Source organism: Xenopus laevis, chromosome 5L (genome assembly GCF_017654675.1).
Source record: "Xenopus laevis strain J_2021 chromosome 5L, Xenopus_laevis_v10.1, whole genome shotgun sequence".
Lineage (NCBI taxonomy): Eukaryota > Metazoa > Chordata > Amphibia > Anura > Pipidae > Xenopus > Xenopus laevis.
The window spans coordinates 59,706,338-59,727,239 of NC_054379.1; the positions used below are offsets into that span (position 1 = coordinate 59,706,338).

The 20,902-nt window shown below is 38.5% G+C and overlaps 1 protein-coding gene across 5 annotated transcripts in view; it reads right to left on the reverse strand.

The window, feature by feature from the left end:
- The window catches only part of kmo.L (kynurenine 3-monooxygenase (kynurenine 3-hydroxylase) L homeolog), a 70,705-nt gene extending 60,953 nt beyond the window's left edge, over positions 1-9,752 (reverse strand). Inside the window, exons 1-6 of one of the 5 annotated variants that reach the window (XM_041562796.1) lie at positions 9,509-9,752; positions 9,329-9,409; positions 6,760-6,829; positions 3,565-3,662; positions 1,635-1,724; positions 720-768 (exon numbers count right to left, since the gene is read on the reverse strand). In XM_041562796.1, coding sequence (XP_041418730.1) covers positions 720-768; positions 1,635-1,715 — 130 coding nt within the window. In that variant the 5' untranslated portion in view covers positions 1,716-1,724; positions 3,565-3,662; positions 6,760-6,829; positions 9,329-9,409; positions 9,509-9,752. Of the gene's footprint in view, positions 1-719; positions 769-1,634; positions 1,725-3,564; positions 3,663-6,759; positions 6,830-7,690; positions 7,854-9,328; positions 9,444-9,480 lie in introns of those variants that run through there. The other 4 variants (XM_041562794.1, XM_041562795.1, XM_041562797.1 and 1 more) reach the window with 4 other exon arrangements.
- Positions 9,753-20,902: the final 11,150 nt, after the last annotated feature.

A 20,902-nucleotide genomic window follows, 5' to 3' on the forward strand; every position in this document is an offset into this window, starting at 1 on the left:
AGAAATTTACCTATGAAAAAGGCCTCTATGTTTAACATTTGCTACCTTGAAGCATAAAGAAGCATTGGAGAACATTTCTTTATTCATTGAGTAAGCTATCTGTCAAGGTGATCATTCAACCTGCTGCACATATCCTTACAGACTGGGTCTACATGGAGCTTGTGGCCGGTACAACCAATACTGAGAAAGAAAAAAAAAAAAATATATATATATATATATATATATATATATATATATATATATATATATATATATATATATATATATATATATATATATATATATATATATATATATATATATATATATATATATATATATATATATATTGAAGCCACAAAACACATGAGAATATATTCTGTTCTATGTCAAATTTCCCATATACAGTCATAATAATTAATCTTACAATGAAGCAAAAAAAAAATGGGTGGATGAGTTAATGAATTAATATTTTTTAAAAAAGCTGTGTTGCTAGGTTAAAAACCATTGAAAAACCTTGCATATAAAAGAGATAACCTCATTGTCCCTGAACAATGTTTGTTATTGCATTGATCTTTGAGCTTTAGTATTTCTCTGAAGAGTTTATCAAAATGTACATGTTTAATTGGCATATCATTTTTCACCTCATGCTTTCATTTTATTTTTCATTTTGCTTCATTTTTCACTTTCTCAAGATTTCTTCACAGGAAGAAAACATACACTGTTAAAAATGAACTTACCATTTAACAGTTCTTTATTTAAATTAGCTCTGTCAACAGATAGGATATACTAAAATAGAAATATTGAGAGAGTTAGTTGTGTACATGATAGTTTTTCTAGAATTTGAACACCATTTCTATATATATAACCCCCAACACAAAAAGAAAGTGCAGATCTACGATATAACAAACTAAAGTTTCCTCCATAATGTTATAACTAGGTTAAAGAGATAACAAACTATTTGTAAAAAGAATTCACAATAAATTTTATTTTCCTGCAAATGTTCAGAATAGAATTTTATTTTTTTTATCATAATTCTTTTTCTGTTAGTTCTATTGGTTGAGCTTTGATATTGTGCCTCATCAGAGCAACCAGCTATATCCAATCCAAAAAACACCAATGAAACTTTGGCATTTGGTGACTAAATTGTTATAAAAACTTTATTTCAAAATGTCTTAGATTTGCAGAAGATTACACTTGAATGCAGCCTTGGTCAATAATGGTAGTGTACTTTTTTTTTTACTTATGTAGAAAAACAATACAGGATATGGCATCCAGGAAATTTAAAAAAAACTATATCTCCTCAAAATCAGTGCAGATGTGGATGAGCTGCATGCCACCCTAAAATCCTGCTGCCCTAGGCCCAGGCCTTTGTGGCCTTTCCACACATCTGGGCTTGCTTGTCCGTCAAGAACTTAACTAAATTAATCCTATTTAGACTTCAATTTTCTATGCCAAATACATAACACACAGTACAAATACACAACAGTGAATCTCATCTCTATATTGTTTCTAAAATGTATGATATCCTCGGCTAATGTAAACCTTGAATTAAAATACAAAACTATCTTCTACTTTCTCAGAATCAAAACACAATTTAAACAACTAAAATTAGCTGAAATAAAGTATAAAAATACTTATACTAGAAGTGATACCTGGTGTTGCTTTCCATAGGGAATGCTAGATTTCCTTCCTTTAACAGAATGGATCATTCTTGCACGCATTGGTATGCCCATTGCTGCAATCTGCAAAAAAACGTAAACAAAATTGCTATCTAAATGAAGAACATTTTCAATCTAAAACACCATTATTGTATCTCATCAGTAGCTCACAATCAGTGTGGGTACCAAACCCCATACGCCAGCAGCTTAAAATAAGGCTTTTTTATTCTTATTTTTATTTTTTACCCCTGAGGAAGACCACATTGGTCAAAACACGTTGGGCTAATGTCGTTTATTTTGGTATGATTTTTGTATTTTTTTGATGTAATAAATACTTTTTTATTTTGATCCAGAGTGTGCAATCCTTCTTTTGAATTTTTGGTTATACTAGTTTTGGAGACTCACATGGGGAGTTTCCTTTGGATTTGCACCTCACACTCACTTACTGGGTGTGTGACTTCTAACTTCATGTCTCTATATTGTAAGTAATCAGTCATGAATACATTTCTACAGTATTTTTCAAAGGAAAAACAGTACAAACATTTTGGTGTGAAAAGCCAATATTGAAGTGCTTGGTTACCTGTGTCTGAAATCTTAAATAAGTTGTAACTTATGGTATCCCAAAACCCTGTAACAAGATCCAATAAAAAAAGTCGAAGAACAGGCAGAGGTCGGTACAGGCAGCAGAACAGAAGGGTCAAGGTCAGGTAGTGGTCAATTAACAGGATCAGACAAGATAACGCACCCATGATTTATGGAACACAGAGCAGAGTAGGGGGTTTATAGCCAGACCCCCTTTATCAAGTGCTCTTGGTTGATCCCCTGAAACATTGTGCAAAGATCCAAATAAATCACAAAATGTATGCACATTTTGCTATGTGTGTGCCATCTGAATCTTCTTGGTTACTGTTGTATATATGGAACTGTTGAGCAGCAAAGTTCCCAGATAGAGCACCACTGAAACGCGACCCACAGAGTTTGGATTTTATTAAAGTATAATGGCTTACACAGATCTCCTGTGGCCAGACTGGCAACAGGAACAACAAGCCATGCTTACTTGCAGTTACAAGCATAGCCATAGGACTGAATTAGGCTTTAGCTGTCTGCTCACATAGAGCAGTGGTAATACAGACAGCACAGAAAGCATTAGATGCTTTATAAACAGTGTGTATGTTATACTATGAAGAATTACAAAATAATAATTGTATCCGTATAGTACATGACCAAAACAATCCTGCCTTAAAGCAATACCGACACGTTGCTATAATCATAGGAACGCATCATTATCAAGTAGTTGCTGCACCCGGGAATAGTTCCCCTCAAAGCCCCCTCAAAGCTTAGCACAGCCACGCAAACCTGCTTGATCCGACCCTCCGACACTGCTAAAAGATCTTCTGTGCTGTTTCAGTGACGCTGGGCTGGGGGCGGCGCAATCCTTCCATATGTTATTTACGAATGAAAACAGGAGTTCAGCCTATGGAAGGATCGATCCGCCCCCAGCCCAGCGTCATGGAAGCAAGGCAGAAGATCTGTTAGCTGTGTCAGCGGGTCAGCAGTACAAAGGTTCGCGGGACTGAGGGCAGCTTTGAGGGGTGGCTTTCAGGGGAACTATTCTGGGTGCAGCAACTACACGTTCCAAAGATTTTTATAGTAACGTGTCAGTATTGATTTAATGTGTCTGGCTGTGAATATATAATTTCACCTAAAACTCACCCAAATAATCTTGATTTATTACCCACTGTTATGAAATGGTAGCATGTCTATACATCCATCTCTCTGTCTCTCTCTCTCCCATTGCACACTATACATGCACATGTATCCATACATCAACAGATAAAATCGACTTCCTTATTCTAGAGCAGGAAAGATTAAAGAACTGCACTGAACTGTGTTTAACTAAAAAATTATTTTGTAATGAACTCGCCTTATCATCCAAACCCACAGCCTTGAGAGATTGAAGTCCTCTGTGCGAAAGTGCCAAGTTGATGCTTCTCCCACTAACAGTTCTGGCATATCGAATATCTATGTTTTAAATAAAATATGCTTTTAAAGGGTAATATCATACTACAAATACTGTATATTTAGAAGAAACCTATACCACCAAACAATGTAAGTATGTCTCAATAAAAATATATTACATAAGCTAGTTTCATAAAAATATACTTTTTTAGTAGTATGTACTAGTTACGTATTCAATCTAGATGCATAGTTTTCCAATAATTAGTACACACACCTCTCATATAGTACTGAGTAATATGGCTCTATTGACTGCAAGCATTGCTGCTTTTGATACCAAACATAGAAGTTTCTATGCTAAAAACACAGAGCAAAAGTGTTTTACATTATACACTATTCTACTGCTCTCATTAACCACCTGAAATTGACAACCAATTGAAACAATATTGTAATCTGTCTGTCCAAAATGGCCTCTTACACATAGGCTTTCTTCCTGTCTTCACCTGTGGTGAATGTTTCATTAAGGAACAAATGCAACCTGTGTTGATTCTCTGCTGTAGCATGAGAACAAACACATTGAAAATTACAGGCTGCAGTTCCTTGGGGTGAAAGGCCCAATATATGTAAATGCCCCTACTGTGTCAGAGGCAGAGGGATTGGTTGTGTAGCTAGTGCATCAGCAATAGAGATATGATGCAGGTGGATGTTTTACACTATGTTCTCTATAGGCATCCATTGCACTTTGCACTACAATCATAAATGATTCGTAGTGTCTTTAACAGTAGCTAGTCCTGGATTAACTACAATAATTTCCTACATGTCTTTTGGATTGGTTACTTTTATTGAGATTTCAGTCTTTCCTCTAATAATAGATTTTTACTAACTTGTCTAGACTTGTTTTATTGTTTTGCATATATTTTCTCAATGTTTGAACACATAGCATTTTTCCTAATGTCTTTGTAACTGATTTGTTTATTTTAATATGTTTAATGTAATATTAAAGCCTTAATTAAAAAACTGAAATATTTAGCAAAATATATATTTTTAGAAGAGTATTCAATCCTCAGATATTTAGTTGAGCCACCTCTTGCAGCATTACCAGCTTTAAAAGGGTGGTTCACATTTAAATTAACTTTTCCTATGATTGTAAATGATGTAGAGAGTGAAATTCTGAGACAATCTTCAACTGGTCTTCTTTTTGTGGTTTGATCTAGCTTTTTGTTCAGCAGCTCTCCATTTTGTAATTTCAGCTTACTAGGCTTACTAGGTTACTAGGGTTCAAATTACCTTAGTAACCAGGCAGTGGTTTCATTGAGATGAACAGGAAGAACCTGAAGTAAAAGCTAAGTAATAAAAAAATAACAATACAATTATAGCCTTACAGTACAATGTTTTATGGCTGCCTGGTCAGTGATCCCCATTAGAAAGTTTAAAGGCAAGAAGAAGGAGGCAAATGATGTAAAATATATTAAAGGTGAACCCTTTTAAGTCTTTAGCTGTACAGACTTGTGCATTGGTCACTCAGGAATTATGTTGAACCATTCTTTCATGCAGATTTTTTTCGTGTGTTCAGATTAGTCAGAAAAGATAAGTGTGTCACATTTCAAACAGTACTATAGACTTTCAGTTAGTTTGGGATCAAAGTGTTTATTGGGCCATTGCAGGACATTCACCTTTTTGTTTTTAAGCCACTATCTTGTTACTTTGGCCTTCTGTTTGGGATCATTGTCCTGCTGAAAGATGAACTTTCAGCCAAGCTTCATTTTTTTTAGCAAACTGAAACAAGTTCTCTAAAAGTAGTTCAAATATTTTGGTCCATCTATTATTTCTTCTGTTTTAAAGGGGCTGAAAAGGCATTTAGCTAAATTTAGTGAAATTGTGCTATTATTCCTCAAAATAAGTTATTTTGCTATATATATATATATTCTATACTGTATATATTATTTGATTTTTACTGTTAAAAAATATTGCCTCCAGCTGCCTTAGAAGCCCTAATTCCAAAGCTGAATAAATCTACAGCAATTGGTCTCCCGCCACCTTCTCCAACATTTCCAAGTAGGATTCATTATTTAGTTAAATAAGGATACTGGTTAAGGGTTTGAATAATTTTGTAAACAGAGAAGAAATGTTCTGTGCATGAAAAAAAGATAAGGGGAGTCATTTACAAACATAGGTATAAAACTGCACAATAGCAGTTACCCATTGCAATTGATTTTGATCAATGTTTGTCTACTACGAGTTACAAAATTAATGCAACAATCTGATCTTAAAGTTAACTGCACTCTTTGCAATTTAGCATGTGTATATTACTACAATGGCTTCATGCATCTATATGAAATATATAGGGATTCATTTAGGAAACCGGTAGGGTTGCCACCTTTTCAAAATCTTTTTACCGGATGGCAGGGGGTAGCAATGAAGGGGGGGGGTGTTCATTATGTAAATGGAGCATGGCGTGGTGGCAGGTGAGAGCTAAAAGTAGGATCGGGAGGAGATCAGGAAAGGGAAACGGCAAGATTTGGACAGGTCAAAGGTGGGCTTGCCAGGGACTACATTTAAGGGTATTACAAAATTGCAAGCTACATTGCCAATACAATGGCTGGGTGGCAACCATAGAAAAATTGTTTTCAGATTCTTTTGAGCACTTCAAGGCATTTTACTTCCACTAAAGCACCCAAACTACTTGCTAATTGTTTGAGTTACTGCACTGGGGCAGACATGCCCAAGTGTGTTACCATATACTTTAAGAGCTTCCATAACATTCACTCAAGAAAAGAAAATTGTAAGCTTTTATACTGTATGTGTAGAACATGTTTCAATACCCAAAGAGTGCAGAAATGTTGTTTGTGCATCTACTTATGTTATTAAAAGTTCACAATTTTATAAAAGGTCTATAGAAAATGTATACAATACTTATTTTCTAGATGGCAATAGACAGTCCTAAAATTGACAAAACTGCAAAAAATGTATATCACAGTATACAAGTTAAATGCCTGTAAATCCATACCTTTATTTTGTAAAGCTAATGGATGTAGTTGGGCAAAAAAACTGTTAAATGCATCCAATCAAATGTGCTAGGATTCATTGGCATTTTGTTTATATGCTTCCCTAACCTCAGTTTCAATTGCAGGTCTGAATACTGCATGTGTTAAAATAAAATTACCTTCCCTTGCTTCATAAATTTCCACTTGGAATCCTTTCTTAGCAAAGAAACATGCATTTAAGCTTCCAACCTGTAAAACAGCATTATGATTAATACATACATTTAGAATAAAAGCAAAATGTCTTAGTTTCCCTTGGTAGTCACAAATAACACTCATTTATGTATGATATTTAGAGGCTCGAAATTTCAATAATACTGCACACATTAAACCTTGTTAGCTGTGCAGTTAGCTGGGGATGATGTCATTGTGGGAACTACATGGGTGGAGTTCGAAATAAAAAAAAATATTCTGAGGATTACTGAAATGATGGTTTGGGTGTCTGAAAAAATTCCAATTATAATTTAATCATCTGAAAAATTCCAATTATAATGTAATCATAATTTTAATAAAGAGAAATGATTGACTAATATATGGGACTATGGGGCTGATTCTTTACAAGTACAAAGTGCAAAAAAAAAATCACATGCTGTGCAGGGAAGTGAAAGACTGCTTTGCTGCTGGAAGAAGAGGAACCAGCAATACATAGTGTAACCAGGGGAAGCTAAATGTATAAATTTCAGGAAGTGAGTATAGCCAATTTTAATAGAATAACCTTACTAATACTTTGCTTTTCAAATGCTGAGAGTGAGCTCCAGGACTTTTTAAAGCTCAAGCTTTTGGACTACGGTATGTACAAAGCAACCTGCAGATGAAGACTAATGTTAAGCATTTATGAAAATCCTCTGGATTGTAGCAAATTGTAACAGTTCAGAATCTGCACCTGGATTACTGAGCTGCCAGACTGAAACACCAGAGACAGGAACATTCAGCTTTAAACTTCAATTTTGGAAAAACAGTAAAACAGTAAAAAATGAATTTCTGGTGTACTTCTCCAAAGAGGAAAACAAAATAAATTCTAGAATACAATTTATCATACACTTAGTTGCTTACCAAACCCCCTCCTACAACAGATACAGTTTTCTTCTGATTGTCTTGTATTTCCATTTGGAAGCTGCTGGTGTTTTCCCCTATTCTGAATCTCTGAGTAACAGACTAAATGCTAAGAGCTGTTTACCCAGATTTAGAGTAATTCCAGAGTTGCTGACAGTACGCAGATTAAAGTCTATGTGTACTATGAGCACACACAGGGAGGAGCTTACTGTTATTTTATGTTTTTAAAGGTTTATCATTTCCCCAGTATAGCTAGTTTTTATGTGTTTATAGAATACATTTATAATATGAACAACAGCTTTATTTTCTATATAGCAGCTTCAATTTCCGTTTATTAAAATAACAAATTTTTTTAACCCCAGCAAACTGTGTTGTATATTTTATCCAATATTAAATGTAAACGTTGATGTATTAAATATATATAACAACTGGTTATGCTGTGCTTTGCATTGTTTAGATCACCATACACCTTAGAATCTGTTTGGTCCACATGTCAAGTGAGCTGAATTTCATTTTACTCATTTGGCCACCTTAGGGCAATGGCACACCAAAATGCAACTTCAAGTGATTTTGGGAGATGCATGTACAGACGTAATTAATAATACAGCAGTACCCATGGTCGCGGAGGAGTCTGGGCAACAGGGGGGCCGGACCACAGGGTCTGCTGCATCATAGTCCCCCCTCCCTGACCCATCTTTTACCTTTAATATAGTTTTGCAGTGCTGGCCTGGGTGGTGCAGCGCGAGCAGGTTGGGAGAGGGGGCCAGGGGAAGAGGACTGTTTTCGCCAGGCCCCTCAGTAGTTTTTTTTGTCGGGGGCGAAGCTACCAAATTACGCCACTAGACCCAGTGGTTTTACCACCAGCGATTCACATTATTGCCTATGGCAGTTATCCCCAACCAATGGCTCACGAGCAACATGTTGCTCTCCAACTCCTTGGATGTTGCTCCCAGTGGCCTCAAAGCAGGTGATTATTTTTGAATTCCTGGTTTGGAATCAAGTTTTAGTTGCATAGAAAACAGGTGTACTGCCAAATAGCACTTCCTACAGTCTGCCAGTCCACATAGGGGCTACCAAATAGTCAATCACAGCACTTATTTGTCACGTTTTCATGCTTGAGTTGCTCCCCAACTCCTTTTACATTTGAGTGTGGCTCAAGGGTAAAAAAGTTTGGGGACCCCTGGCCTATGGGAAGGCTTTTACAAGAGATTAGTCGCCCCCCAGAGGAGCAGAGATTCATCACTGATTCTTAATCTCCTAGTGTGCCATTGCCATGAGGCCAAATCAGGTTGAACCATTTGTTTGTCTGAGACCAGAGCAATATATTCCTTCATTGAGGTTTCTGCTTCTCCCAGATAATGTTGGCTTCTGGTTAGAGGCTGGACATAGTTCAGTCCTGTTAGTTTTCTACTGCAAATTTACACATAATTTGACTTTTAGATGCACCCTCTCATGCTTCCACCCTCTTAGAAACATGTTAGACTGTTTTAGATGAGAATAATGTTTTCTTTAGGTACTTAAGAGAGCCATGACTGTAAACTGACCCAGTTTATCTTCACTTAATACTAAAACCATTGTATTCTAAATAGCTAGATTGTTATCTGCTATACACAAAACAAGTGCTCTCCAAACTTTTACCTGTTTGTACTGTAGGTCAGAACATTACAAAACTATGATGTCATACAAGAGGTCTGTGCAGATCTTGGACATTCTGGGATCCTTAAAGGAGAAGGAAAGGTATTTTACAAATAAGGTTCACCATATTAGCTATATAGTGGAGAGTTACTTACTGGAATCCTTGCTCTATAGTGTTTTTACCGTTCCTGCAATCCCAGATCCTTCTTAAAAATTTTGTTAGTTACATAGAACAAAAAGTCCGTCCCTCTCGGTGTCTTGATGTTCTCTAAAAGGGCTTGCACATGCGCAGTTCAATTTTCCTAAGCCCTGCGCATGCGCACCAGAGCCTATACTTCCCCCATGCGATCGGCAATAATTGTCACGTGGTAGAAGTCAACGTCATCGTTGACCTCTTGTTCTCCTCCCCTTCAGTCTGCATCACCAATAGGAACGATTGCTATGGGTTGCTATAGCAACGTGATCGTTCCGTGTCAGTTCCTGCTCTTTGTATGCTCAGAACGCTTGTGGATGTCTCTGGGGTGGCTTGTGTTTTTGGCTCTTCAAATAAACCACCATTAAGTCTATCTGTCTGTTTTCCGATCAGTCTGTCTTTTTTCTGAATTTATTTAATTAAATAACGCTCCATTTTTAATACCAGATGTGTGCAATATAAAATCACTATAATTAATATGTAGTCTGCAAAAAATTATTTAATCAATGAATTGATTGTGTATATACATTAGTTCATTATCATTAAATTAAAATTGTCATGTAATTAATAAATAGTAGCAATGAATTCATTAAATAACTCCCTGCATTGTTGTAGTTCAACATAAGCTTTAAATCTTTTTTTCAAAATTAATCAATCATAGAGCCATTGAATTGTAGCTATTTTTTTAATTTTATAAAACTTTCAATCACAAATATATTTATTTCTAAAACTTACAACTGTGCAAAAGATTAACATTCACAGAGTATATGTAATGTGAGTGGTTAATGTAAAATCCTGCTGGAGGCTTTTTTTCATAGATAAGAGAACTCAGTATTGCAGCTATCTCTAGATAAGTAACTTATTAGTTATTTTCCTAGCTCTGCAGTATTTTTTGTGAGTTAAGTTACCTTCACTGAGTAATTTATGTTACACAGACTAATGTGTGTTCATTTTTTTTCTTAGTCAATGTTAATCCACATTTCAATTGGTCCTAATTTTTTAAAGTTTTTGTTAATTAGTGGTAAATTTTTAAATTAAGCAAAATAATTACAGATATGGGTAAAGTTCTATCTTAAGAATTAATAATTTGAATAAATTAAAAAAGACCAATTGCAAATTATTATATATTTATTTGGACACCAAACAATTGACACCAGGGGCCCACCCAAAAATCTTTGACCAGGGGCCCACCAACAGACCTAATATCAGGGGCCCACTCTCAGTACTACTATAGTCCTCTCCTCATGCAATTTATATTCTGCTAGTCTCTTTTCTTTACATGCTATAATCTATTATTCAGTCGTTTTAGTCTCTTTGTTCTCATTGAAATAGGTAATGGCTGTGAAACATGCCAAAATGTTTTGAAGCAGGAGGGCCCACTGACACCTGGGCCCCCTGGGATTTTTCCTAAAATCCCTGTGGGCCATTCCGACGCTGCAGTAGTGCAAGTTATAAGACTATATTTATTCAGCAAAATGCTTTGTGATACCTAAGTAAACAGCTCTGAAATCTCTCTGTTTGTTTAGGATAGCAGCTGCTATATTGGCTTGGTGTGACATCATTTTCTGCCTGAGTCACTCCCTGCTTTCTCATAGCTCTTGGCTCAGATTTTTTCTGATGGGCAGCTGGGGTAGAAGGGAGTGTGGTTACATCACTCAAACTGGTATTGCAGCAGTAAAGATGGATTGTAGTTTATCATAGTTACCTCAATAAATTGCTATTTTATTAAACACAAAAATTTCTTTGATCGCAGGTATTTTTTACAAAAATGGCGAATTGTTTTGTGAAGGGATGTCCACTCAAGAGTGGACAAAAGGCTCTGCATCCTGATGCCACCCTTCATCCATTTCCTCGTAACAAGGATCAGATAAGAAAATGGATATTGCAAACTGGTCAGCACCAACAAGACATCGAGATTATGACCGAAAGAATCTTTGAAGGAATGAAACATTCAAGTTTTAGAATGTGTTCTAATCACTTTACTCAAGATTCTTACATGATGAGTCTGACTAGAAAAGTTTTGAAACCGAATGCTGTTCCTACTATCTTTTCCATGATTCCAACACCAGTTGTAGTACAAGCACTACCTGTACCTTTACCTACACAATTACCACCTGCCAAGAGGAAGATGGTACAAGAAGATGAGCCGTCTACCTCACAAGCACAAGCATCAACCTCTTCAACTCTTGTACGAATTGTTTCCAGACTTGCTAATGCATCTACTCAGACACAAATAAATATGTTTGTATCAAATGCATCGACCATGACGTCGACTAAAGAATGGTCAAATGAAGTAGGTGTACAGATTTTTCCAAACTTGCAGGATATGTCTACTCAAATAGACGAATCCATACCAGCGGAAAGTGACAACATTCAGAAAGATCATACCTACCCTGTATATTTTTCAACACCCAAAAAGGCATTATCGAAATCAACAGCCACTAAAACAGCTCCCACTGTACAGCAATCCCCATCTACAGAAAATCAATTTCTTTCACCAATACGACCAATGTCAAGCAGACAAGGGGACACCTCGGACATTCTATCCTCGCCTACTGTTACGGATCCAATGGATACATCATATGAGCTACTAGAAACTGCATCCTCTGATGAAATAAGTGAGCAAGACTTAACAAGAGACACTAATGAAGAATCAACTAAACAGCGGAAATTCATTGTTTATGAGGATCAGCTTGATGTTTTATTACATTTTGTTCGTTGTCAGTATAAATGTGACCCTCCTTGCTTTGCTCCAATTGTAGACATAAATAAAAATATTGATGGAACTTTTCTAAGTGTAAAATTGGGTTGTTTCAATGGACATCAATCTCTGGCATGGAACTCGCAACCCATTACCGGTGATTTATTACTTGGAAATGTAGTCATCGCTAACTCCATTGTTCTTTCAGGATTAACATTTCAACGAATTAAGGAATTTTTTGCAATTATGCAAATTCCTTTCTTTTCACATACAACATTCTACAGGTACCAAAGGGAATTAATTTCCCCTGCTATCGATTTGCAGTGCAAACAAGAAAGAAACGAGATCAAACAGAGTTTGATTGGCCAAGCTGTAGTCCTAGCGGGAGACAGCCAATACGACAGCCCAAGACACAGTGCAAAATTCTGTACCTACTCTATGATGGATTTAATGTCAAAAAAAATTGTGGACTTTACAATTCAACAAATAGGCTCTGGCAAAAAATCTGGGGAAATCGAATCTACTTCTTTTCAGGAATGCTTGGAAGGTTTACAAAATGAAAATATTGATGTCAAAATTGTTGCTACTGATCGGCATAGTGTCATTTCTAAACTCATGCGTACCAAGTACAAAGTAATAGATCACCAGTTCGATGTCTGGCATCTGTGTAAAAACATTCGCAGGAAGTTGATGGCTGCAGCCAAAAAAAAAAATGTAAGACATCACCTATTGGATTACGCCGATTACAAACCACTTGTGGTGGTCAGCACAGACCTGTAATCAAAATCCAGATGTGTTGATTGACAAATGGAAGTCAGTGCTTTTCCACATTGCTGATAAGCATAGATTCCCATCTTTGACACACTATAAAAAATGTCAGCACAAGAGGATAAATGCTGCTCGTCGAAAAGATTGTAAATGGATAAACTCAACCCATCCAGCTCATTCTGCACTCAAGAAGATCATTACAGATAAACTGTTACTACGTGACTACGTAAATTTTGTCCTACCGGCAAGGTTCTGAAATATAAACCAAAGCGTCTTTGTTTTCAAATGGATTCAATGATCGCCCGAACAGCTCTTGGTGCTTTGTCGCATAATCGCAACATTCATAGGCAGCAAGCAACTGTCAGAAAAACAAGAAAAGATACTGCTGCAGTTGGAGAAAAAAGGTACAAGATCGTGTTTCCTAAAAAAAAAAAAAGACTTGGTAGCAAAACCAATTTACGAATCAGTAGTTGATGACCACCTATTTGACATACTTTCTGATTCCATCAAGATAGCTAAGGGGATCATTAGACATGATTGGTCTTCACAGTCAGAACATCCAGAGAAAAGTGAAATAATTTCCAAACATGTTTCTCATTTCTCTAGGTCTTAAAATATAGCATTTGATATTAAATGACAGACATTTTTAAATTTTGCTCTCGACATATAAGAGAAAAAAATCTTTCTTTCTTTGAAATTGAAAAGTATAGTTGTATTTATATGTTAATATTATGTATGATATATATAATTTTGGCTACATAATAATATCCATATGGTTATGTTGTTTCTACTTTTTCAATAAAGCAAAAAAAAAATTTCACTTCATTAATGTCGTTTTGTTTTTGGGGTTTTCTAAAAAGTGTGTAATCAACTTCCATGGCACAATATTTTCCTTGACAGTTATAATTTTTATAGCAGTATGAACAAGAGCACTGAAAATATATTTTTGTTAAATTTTTATGCATGGTTTATCCACAGAGAAGTAAAGCTACCAAGGCAGTTTATTGCCAATATATTAACCAGAATAGTGCAAGCTTTAACACTATATTTATTTTGCAGAATGCTTCACCATACCCTAGTAAACAGCTGTAGATACGCTCTCTGTTAGTTTAGTATAGCAGCTGCCATATTAGCTTTGTGACATTACTTCTTGCCCGATTCCATGCCTGTTCACTCATACTGCCTATTCAATCATAGTTTTGGGTACCGATTACAGCAGGGAGGGGAGCAAGGAGGGAGAGAAAAAAAAATTAGCATGCTAAAGCCCCAACCAATGGAGATTTCTGCTGTAAATAAGTAGTCTGATGCAGAAGCCCATGTCATTAGATTAGAACTCATAGTATAAAACATCACTTTGGATTCATTCCTATTTGTATAGGAAATGTAAAATAAATAAAATAATACATTTTAATGTACCTTTTTTTCAAAATATCTTATAACCAGATGCAGAAATTTTGAAATACAGATTACATATAACCATTAATATTTCACACGTGAAAAACATTATAAGTTTTGTCAAATGTAAAACCATAGCAGCTATGACAACAGCTAAACTTAAGATGGAAAAAATACCAAGTAATGGTATTAACAATAGATTGTCAAAAATATTGAATACTTACACTTGCAGATTTACAAGATATCTATATCGTTTTATCAAAATAAGCTGCCATATTGCCTTGTTGTGTATAAAATTAAAGCATGAGTCCATCCATGCTGTCTATTAGTGCTTTACTGAGATAACATGGGTAAAACAGAAAATAGAAGAATGACAGGATTATAATAAGCATATTGAATCTTGTGACCTGGAGTTTATTGCATAAGGATAAGGTAACACCTGTATATTCGAGGCGATGTAGTCGTCTGATGAGTTATTGCCTATTATTTGGGGCGACTAATCTCCCTAAACACCTTCCCCGTGTCTTCCACCGGCTATAATGAAAAATTGCCTGCAGCATGGCTGTTACGGTTATTCGAACAAAAAAGGAAGATAAAAAAGTGACTCAGTGCAGCAATTAAGTAAAAAAAATTTTTTTAATGTGTGATTGACATCACAGATAAAGGAAACGTCTGAACAGGCCACTCACAGAGGTGCTGTGGTGGCGCATTTGTTAAGGTGCATGCTTTTGATGCCGAAGGTACTGGGTTCAATACCCATCTATACCCAAAGTCTCACAATTTTCTTTAATTGATATTTAAAATTATAATGTACATTTTACAACTTATTAAGCCCAATCATGTTATATTAAAGAAAATAAGGAATGCAAAGACACAGCGTCACCATCAATTTGGTTCAAGCTATTTTATGACATTTAGCCACACCAAAAAAGTCCATTCCCGGATTACAAATAATTTGATGGTGCCACTATATCTTTCCATTCCTAAAACTGCTTGATATGTCAAAACTAATTAGAGAAATTAATAAAATTTAAGGCAGAAAACGGAATTGAACTCATAACCTCTTATTTTAAAAGCAGATACCTTAACCATTTGGCCACCAACACTTTCACTGTTGCAGACAAGTCAAAACTAACCCTCATCTGTGATGTACTGAAATGCTGCAGCATCAACTAAATATCCAATACATATGAAGGGCAAAATGACCACAATACCTGTAAAAACTTAATCCACAAATAAATGACTCAACAGAGAGAAACTTTAATGTGCTGCTAATACCTGGCCAGCTACAGCGTGTATGTGGAAATGCTGGTGCCGACATTTTAAAAATGACTCGTGCCACTGTTGGTGTTTTATTCCTCATTAGGGACAGGTGACTCTGCCCTTTTTTACAGAACATTTGCAAAACAGTGGATGAAGCTCATTGAAGTCAAAGGGCATCCTTGCATGTTACTTTTTCCAAACTGGATGAATTTTTTTACTGTATATTACAGTCTATGAACATTTTTTCATGGCAAGATATTTCACCCATCATTTTTCCTCAACTACTGTATCATAAAATGTTTGTCAGTAAACAGCAGAGCGTAGGTTGACCCAGTAACGTAACTAGAGGGGGGTGGGCCCTGGTGCAGGATGTAAAGCCGGGTTCCCCCACCCAGGAATGGAACTAGGGGTAGGCAGAAGAGGCACGTGCCTAGGGCGCAAAGGTAGAGAGGCGCCAGGCACTTACCTCTTCCGACGCCTTCCTCTAGTTCCAGAAGCAGTGGTAGCTCCCCTCCACACTTGTGCACCCCCGACGCATGCGCACTTGCGTTCCTTGGTGCATGCGCACTTGCGCTTCCTCGGCGCATGCGCACTTGCGTGTTGCGTCCTCGGCGCATGCGCAAACGGTGGGGGTGCGGAGTAGGCGCTGGGTTGCCTAGGGCAGCCAGCCGACTTGGCCCGGCACTGCCCCCACCCTCCCTAAAGCCGGGTCCCCCCACCCCCCCAGCTACGATATTTTCTGCCCGGAAATCAGCGGTGCGCAAGCTGCCGAGTGGGGCCTGAGTAGGGTTGCCAGCTTTACTTAAAAATAATACCGGCCAGTGGGGGGCGGGCACCAAAATGGGGCGGTCCGCATCGGGAAAAGGGGTGGAGCTACATGGTGTGCCACAAAAGGGGCGGAGCAACAGCGCAGAGACGTCCACGGCGCTGGAAAAAGGTACGTTTTTTGCGAGTTGGGGACAGGCCAGGGGCTTTTTTTAAAGGGTATTACAAATTACCGGCAATTGCATTGCCAGTAAATTTGTAATACCGGCCCCGGCCTTGGCAGGTGTTTTACCGGCTAGGCTGGTAAAATACCGGCCGGGTGGCAACTCTAGGCCTGAAGGGGTGATGGCCCTGGCCCAATCGCACCCCCTACTCCCCCCGTTAGTTCCACCACTGGGTTGACCCAAAAACATGAAAGCAGCTATTTTCAGGCTGATGTTCACTTTGTTGTGTGTTTCTATACACAAGCACAAGCTGTGCAAATGAAAAGAGCTGGGGCAGGGAGGTCCATTGCTTCACTTAGCCTGCAAACTCAGGGCCTGGACCGCTGGGCGCCCCAGGCAACCCGGCCAGCCCTGCTGCCCCATCCACCACGCGTGCAGGAGGAGTGTGCGCATGTGTGCTGGCCAGCCACTTGAACCCCTTCCGGTACACTCTCCCCCTCCCCTCATGTGCACACACGCACAAATAGGTGGAAGCGCGGAACTCACTAATAGGTGGAAGCGCGGAACTCACTCACTCGGATTAGGGGTAGGCAGCAGTGACAGGTACATGCCTGGTGCCCCTCAAGTTTTTGCCCTAGGCACGTGCCTACTCTGCCTACCCCTAGATCCGGCCCTGCGCAAACTGCAAAAAAATATGCAGGCAGGAAGCAGTGGAGCTAACGCTCCATGTGTGCTCCATAACTGATGAGTGCCCTAGAGGACCACACACAGAGACAAGTGACAGCCGTGCATACTGATAATTCTTCAATGATTTACTGGCCGGTGGGGGCGGCAACAAAAGGGGCGGGCAAGTTTTGCAGATGATTGGGGGCAGGCCAAGGGGGTCTTTTTAAGAGTATTACAAATTTACCGGTAAAATACCGGCCGGGTGACAACCGTAACTGATCATGAGACCCTTGAATCTTTTATGTCTTTACAAAGACTTGTAAAATAGGTCCAGAAGAGTCAAAATTCACCTCCGAAGAGTCCCAGAGACTGAGACAGACTTAGAACAATTTGCACTCAATCTTTATGAAACTTGCACAAGTACCACCTGTCCGATTGACCAAACGACCGATTCCCTGCCGGACAAAAGATGTTGGTGCTCGCCACACACTGTCCGAAAATTGTCCGAATCCTCGATGGCCACCTTAAGTGTGTTACCATTACCACAAAGCAGAAAAGCAGAGCAGCAGGAATGGGGCTGTTGATACTACCTGCCCATCCCCTCTCCACTGTGTTTCAGTGTCCTGCCAGGAAGTGTAAAGTGTAATTAACATATGTTAAGGGGGAAACATAGTAGCTGTTGGCTTTCTGATTGTTGGGATTACCTGTGAGAGGAGTGGGGGATGGTTTAGAGCTCAAGTGATCTGGTTACAGTTTCAGACAAGTATGTGAGGAGTCTCAGCAATGGAGTTCCTGTTATTTCAAGTACACAGAGGCCCTAACAGACCCCCAACAGCCCATTAAATAATAACTGTCTATGGGAAAATACAGCAGCCCCTCTGGCATTTGTCAGAACTCATAGATTGCCATTCAAGGCCTGCTGGGTGACATCTGTCATTAGCCCACTACTTTTTTCAGTGTAGCGGGGGCAAATATGTCAGCAGGTAGGGGAATAATATGTTTTCAGGTAAGATGGGCAGGCTCCAGTGGTAGCAGGTAAAATACCTGCCAAGGCCGGTGGCTGGTATTACAAATTTACCGGCAATGCCTGCCCATTTTACCTGGGGGGGTGTGGGGGACCCGGCTTAAGGGAGGGTGGGGGCAGTGCTGGGCCAAGTCGGCTGGCTGCCCTAGGCAACCCAGCGCCTACTCCGCACCCCCACCGTTTGCGCATGCGCCGAGGACGCAACATGCAAGTGCGCATGCGCCGAGGAAGCGCAAGTGCGCATGCACCAAGGAACGCAAGTGCGCATGCGTCGGGGGTGCACAAGTGTGCATGTGCAGGGGAGCGAAAAACTGCTACCACTGCTTCTGGAACTAGAGGAAGGTGTCGGAAGAGGTAAGTGCCTGGCTCCCCTCTACCTTTGCGCCCTAGGCACGTGCCTCTTCTGCCTACCCCTAGTTCCGTTCCTGGGTGGGGGGACCCGGCTTTACATCCTGCACCAGGGCCCACCCCCCTCTAGTTACATTACTGAGTCAACCTACGCTCTGCTGTTTACTGACAGACGCAGTGGAGTGTGTGAAATATTTTATGATACAGTAGTTGAGGAAAAATGATGGGTGAAATATCTTGCCATGAAAAAATGTTCATAGACTGTAATATACAGTAAAAAAATTCATCCAGTTTGGAAAAAGTAACATGCAAGGATGCCCTTTGACTTCAATGAGCTTCATCCACTGTTTTGCAAATGTTCTGTAAAAAAGGGCAGAGTCACCTGTCCCTAATGAGGAATAAAACACCAACAGTGGCACGAGTCATTTTTAAAATGTCGGCACCAGTATTTCCACATACACGCTGTAGTTGGCCAGGTATAGCAGCACATTAAGTTTCTCTCTGTTGAGTCATTTATTTGTGGATTAAGTTTTTACAGGTATTGTGGTCATTTTGCCCTTCATATGTATTGGATATTTAGTTGATGCTGCAGCATTTCAGTACATCACAGATGAGGGTTAGTTTTGACTTGTCTGCAACAGTGAAAGTGTTGGTGGCCAAATGGATAAGGTATCTGCTTTTAAAATAAGAGGTTATGAGTTCAATTACCCTTTTCTGCCTTAAATTTTATTAATTTCTCTAATTAGTTTTGACATATCAAGCAGTTTTAGGAATGGAAGGATATAGTGGCACCATCAAATTATTTGTAATCCGGGAATGGACTTTTTTGGTGTGGCTAAATGTCATGAAATAGCTTGAACCAAATTGATGGTGACACTGTGTCTTTGCATTTCTTATTTTCTTTAATATAACATGATTGGGCTTAATAAGTTGTAAAATGTACATTATAATTTTAAATATCAATTAAAGAAAATTGTGAGACTTTGGGTATCGATGGGTATTGAACCCAGTACCTTCGGCATCAAAAGCAAACACCTTACCAAATGTGCCACCACAGCACCTATGTGAGTGGCATCTTCAGACGTTTCCTTTATCTGTGATGTCAATCACACATAAAAAAAAAAAAAAATAATCAGTGCATGGTAATGGGAAAATGAAGCTCAGGATAGATGGAGGAGGCATTATTTATTTATTTATATATTTTTTAAATTATTTTTTAATTCGTTACATTTTTTTTGTTTTTTAGTTCCTCAGGACTTAACCTCTGTAGATCTACTTTCCTAGCCATGCAAAAATAATCACACTGCTATTTAAATTATTGTGACTGGTTTCTTAGCACATGAAGCACCCCCTTTCTCCAGGCTACATTGAGTGCATGCCACAATCTTTCTGCACTGTGAATCACTGAAGCCGGTAACTATAGCAATACTTGCGGTTCGAATGGAAAAGTTGTTCAGGCGCCACCTGGTGTCCATTACTTGAATTGCGCCTATTTTCATTTTCACTCTAATCATTTCTAAACGTCGGCACATCGTGTTTTCCTGCACTTAAAGCGACCAGCGCGTTTATCTTGATGAGTTACAGCGCGCCAGATGTACAATCCGTTCTGGCTTCATCTGTATGCCCTACCAATTCAAAAAAGAACAGGACATGACACAAGTTGAGTATTTTAGGTATATAATATTGTATTAAAGGAGAAGGAAAGGTTAAAATTAAGTTACCTTTATCAGAAAGGTCTATATAAATACACCTGTAAAACCTCAAAGTAATGCTGCTCTTCTAGCATTTCTTTCCTTCTATTGTGTACACATGGGCTTCTGTATCAGACTTCCTGTTTTCAGCTTAAACATCCAGGCAGGGCAGGGCTTGAGCATGCTCAGTTTGCTCCTCTCCCCCTCCCTCCTCCCATCCCTGCTGTAATCTGAGCCCAGAGCTATGAGTGAGCAGGGAGAGACTCAGGCAGGAAGTGATGTTAAACCCAACTAATATGGCAGCTGCTATCCTAAACAAAGACAGTGTCTACAGCTGTTCACTCAGGTATGGTAAAGCATTCTGCAGAATAAATATAGGGTTATAGCTTGCACTATTGTGGCTCATATGTTGACAATGTTCCTTCTCCTTTAAGCATACTAAACCTGTAAAAATAAGATTAAAGTATACATTAAAGATTTTTGATCACTGTTTACCTCATATACTCTGGCCATCTGGGCTGACTATTAATGTTGAATTTAGACATACGGAAATTCCAGTCTTGCCTTTCCAAATTTGTGCATTCATTCTGGAATTCTGT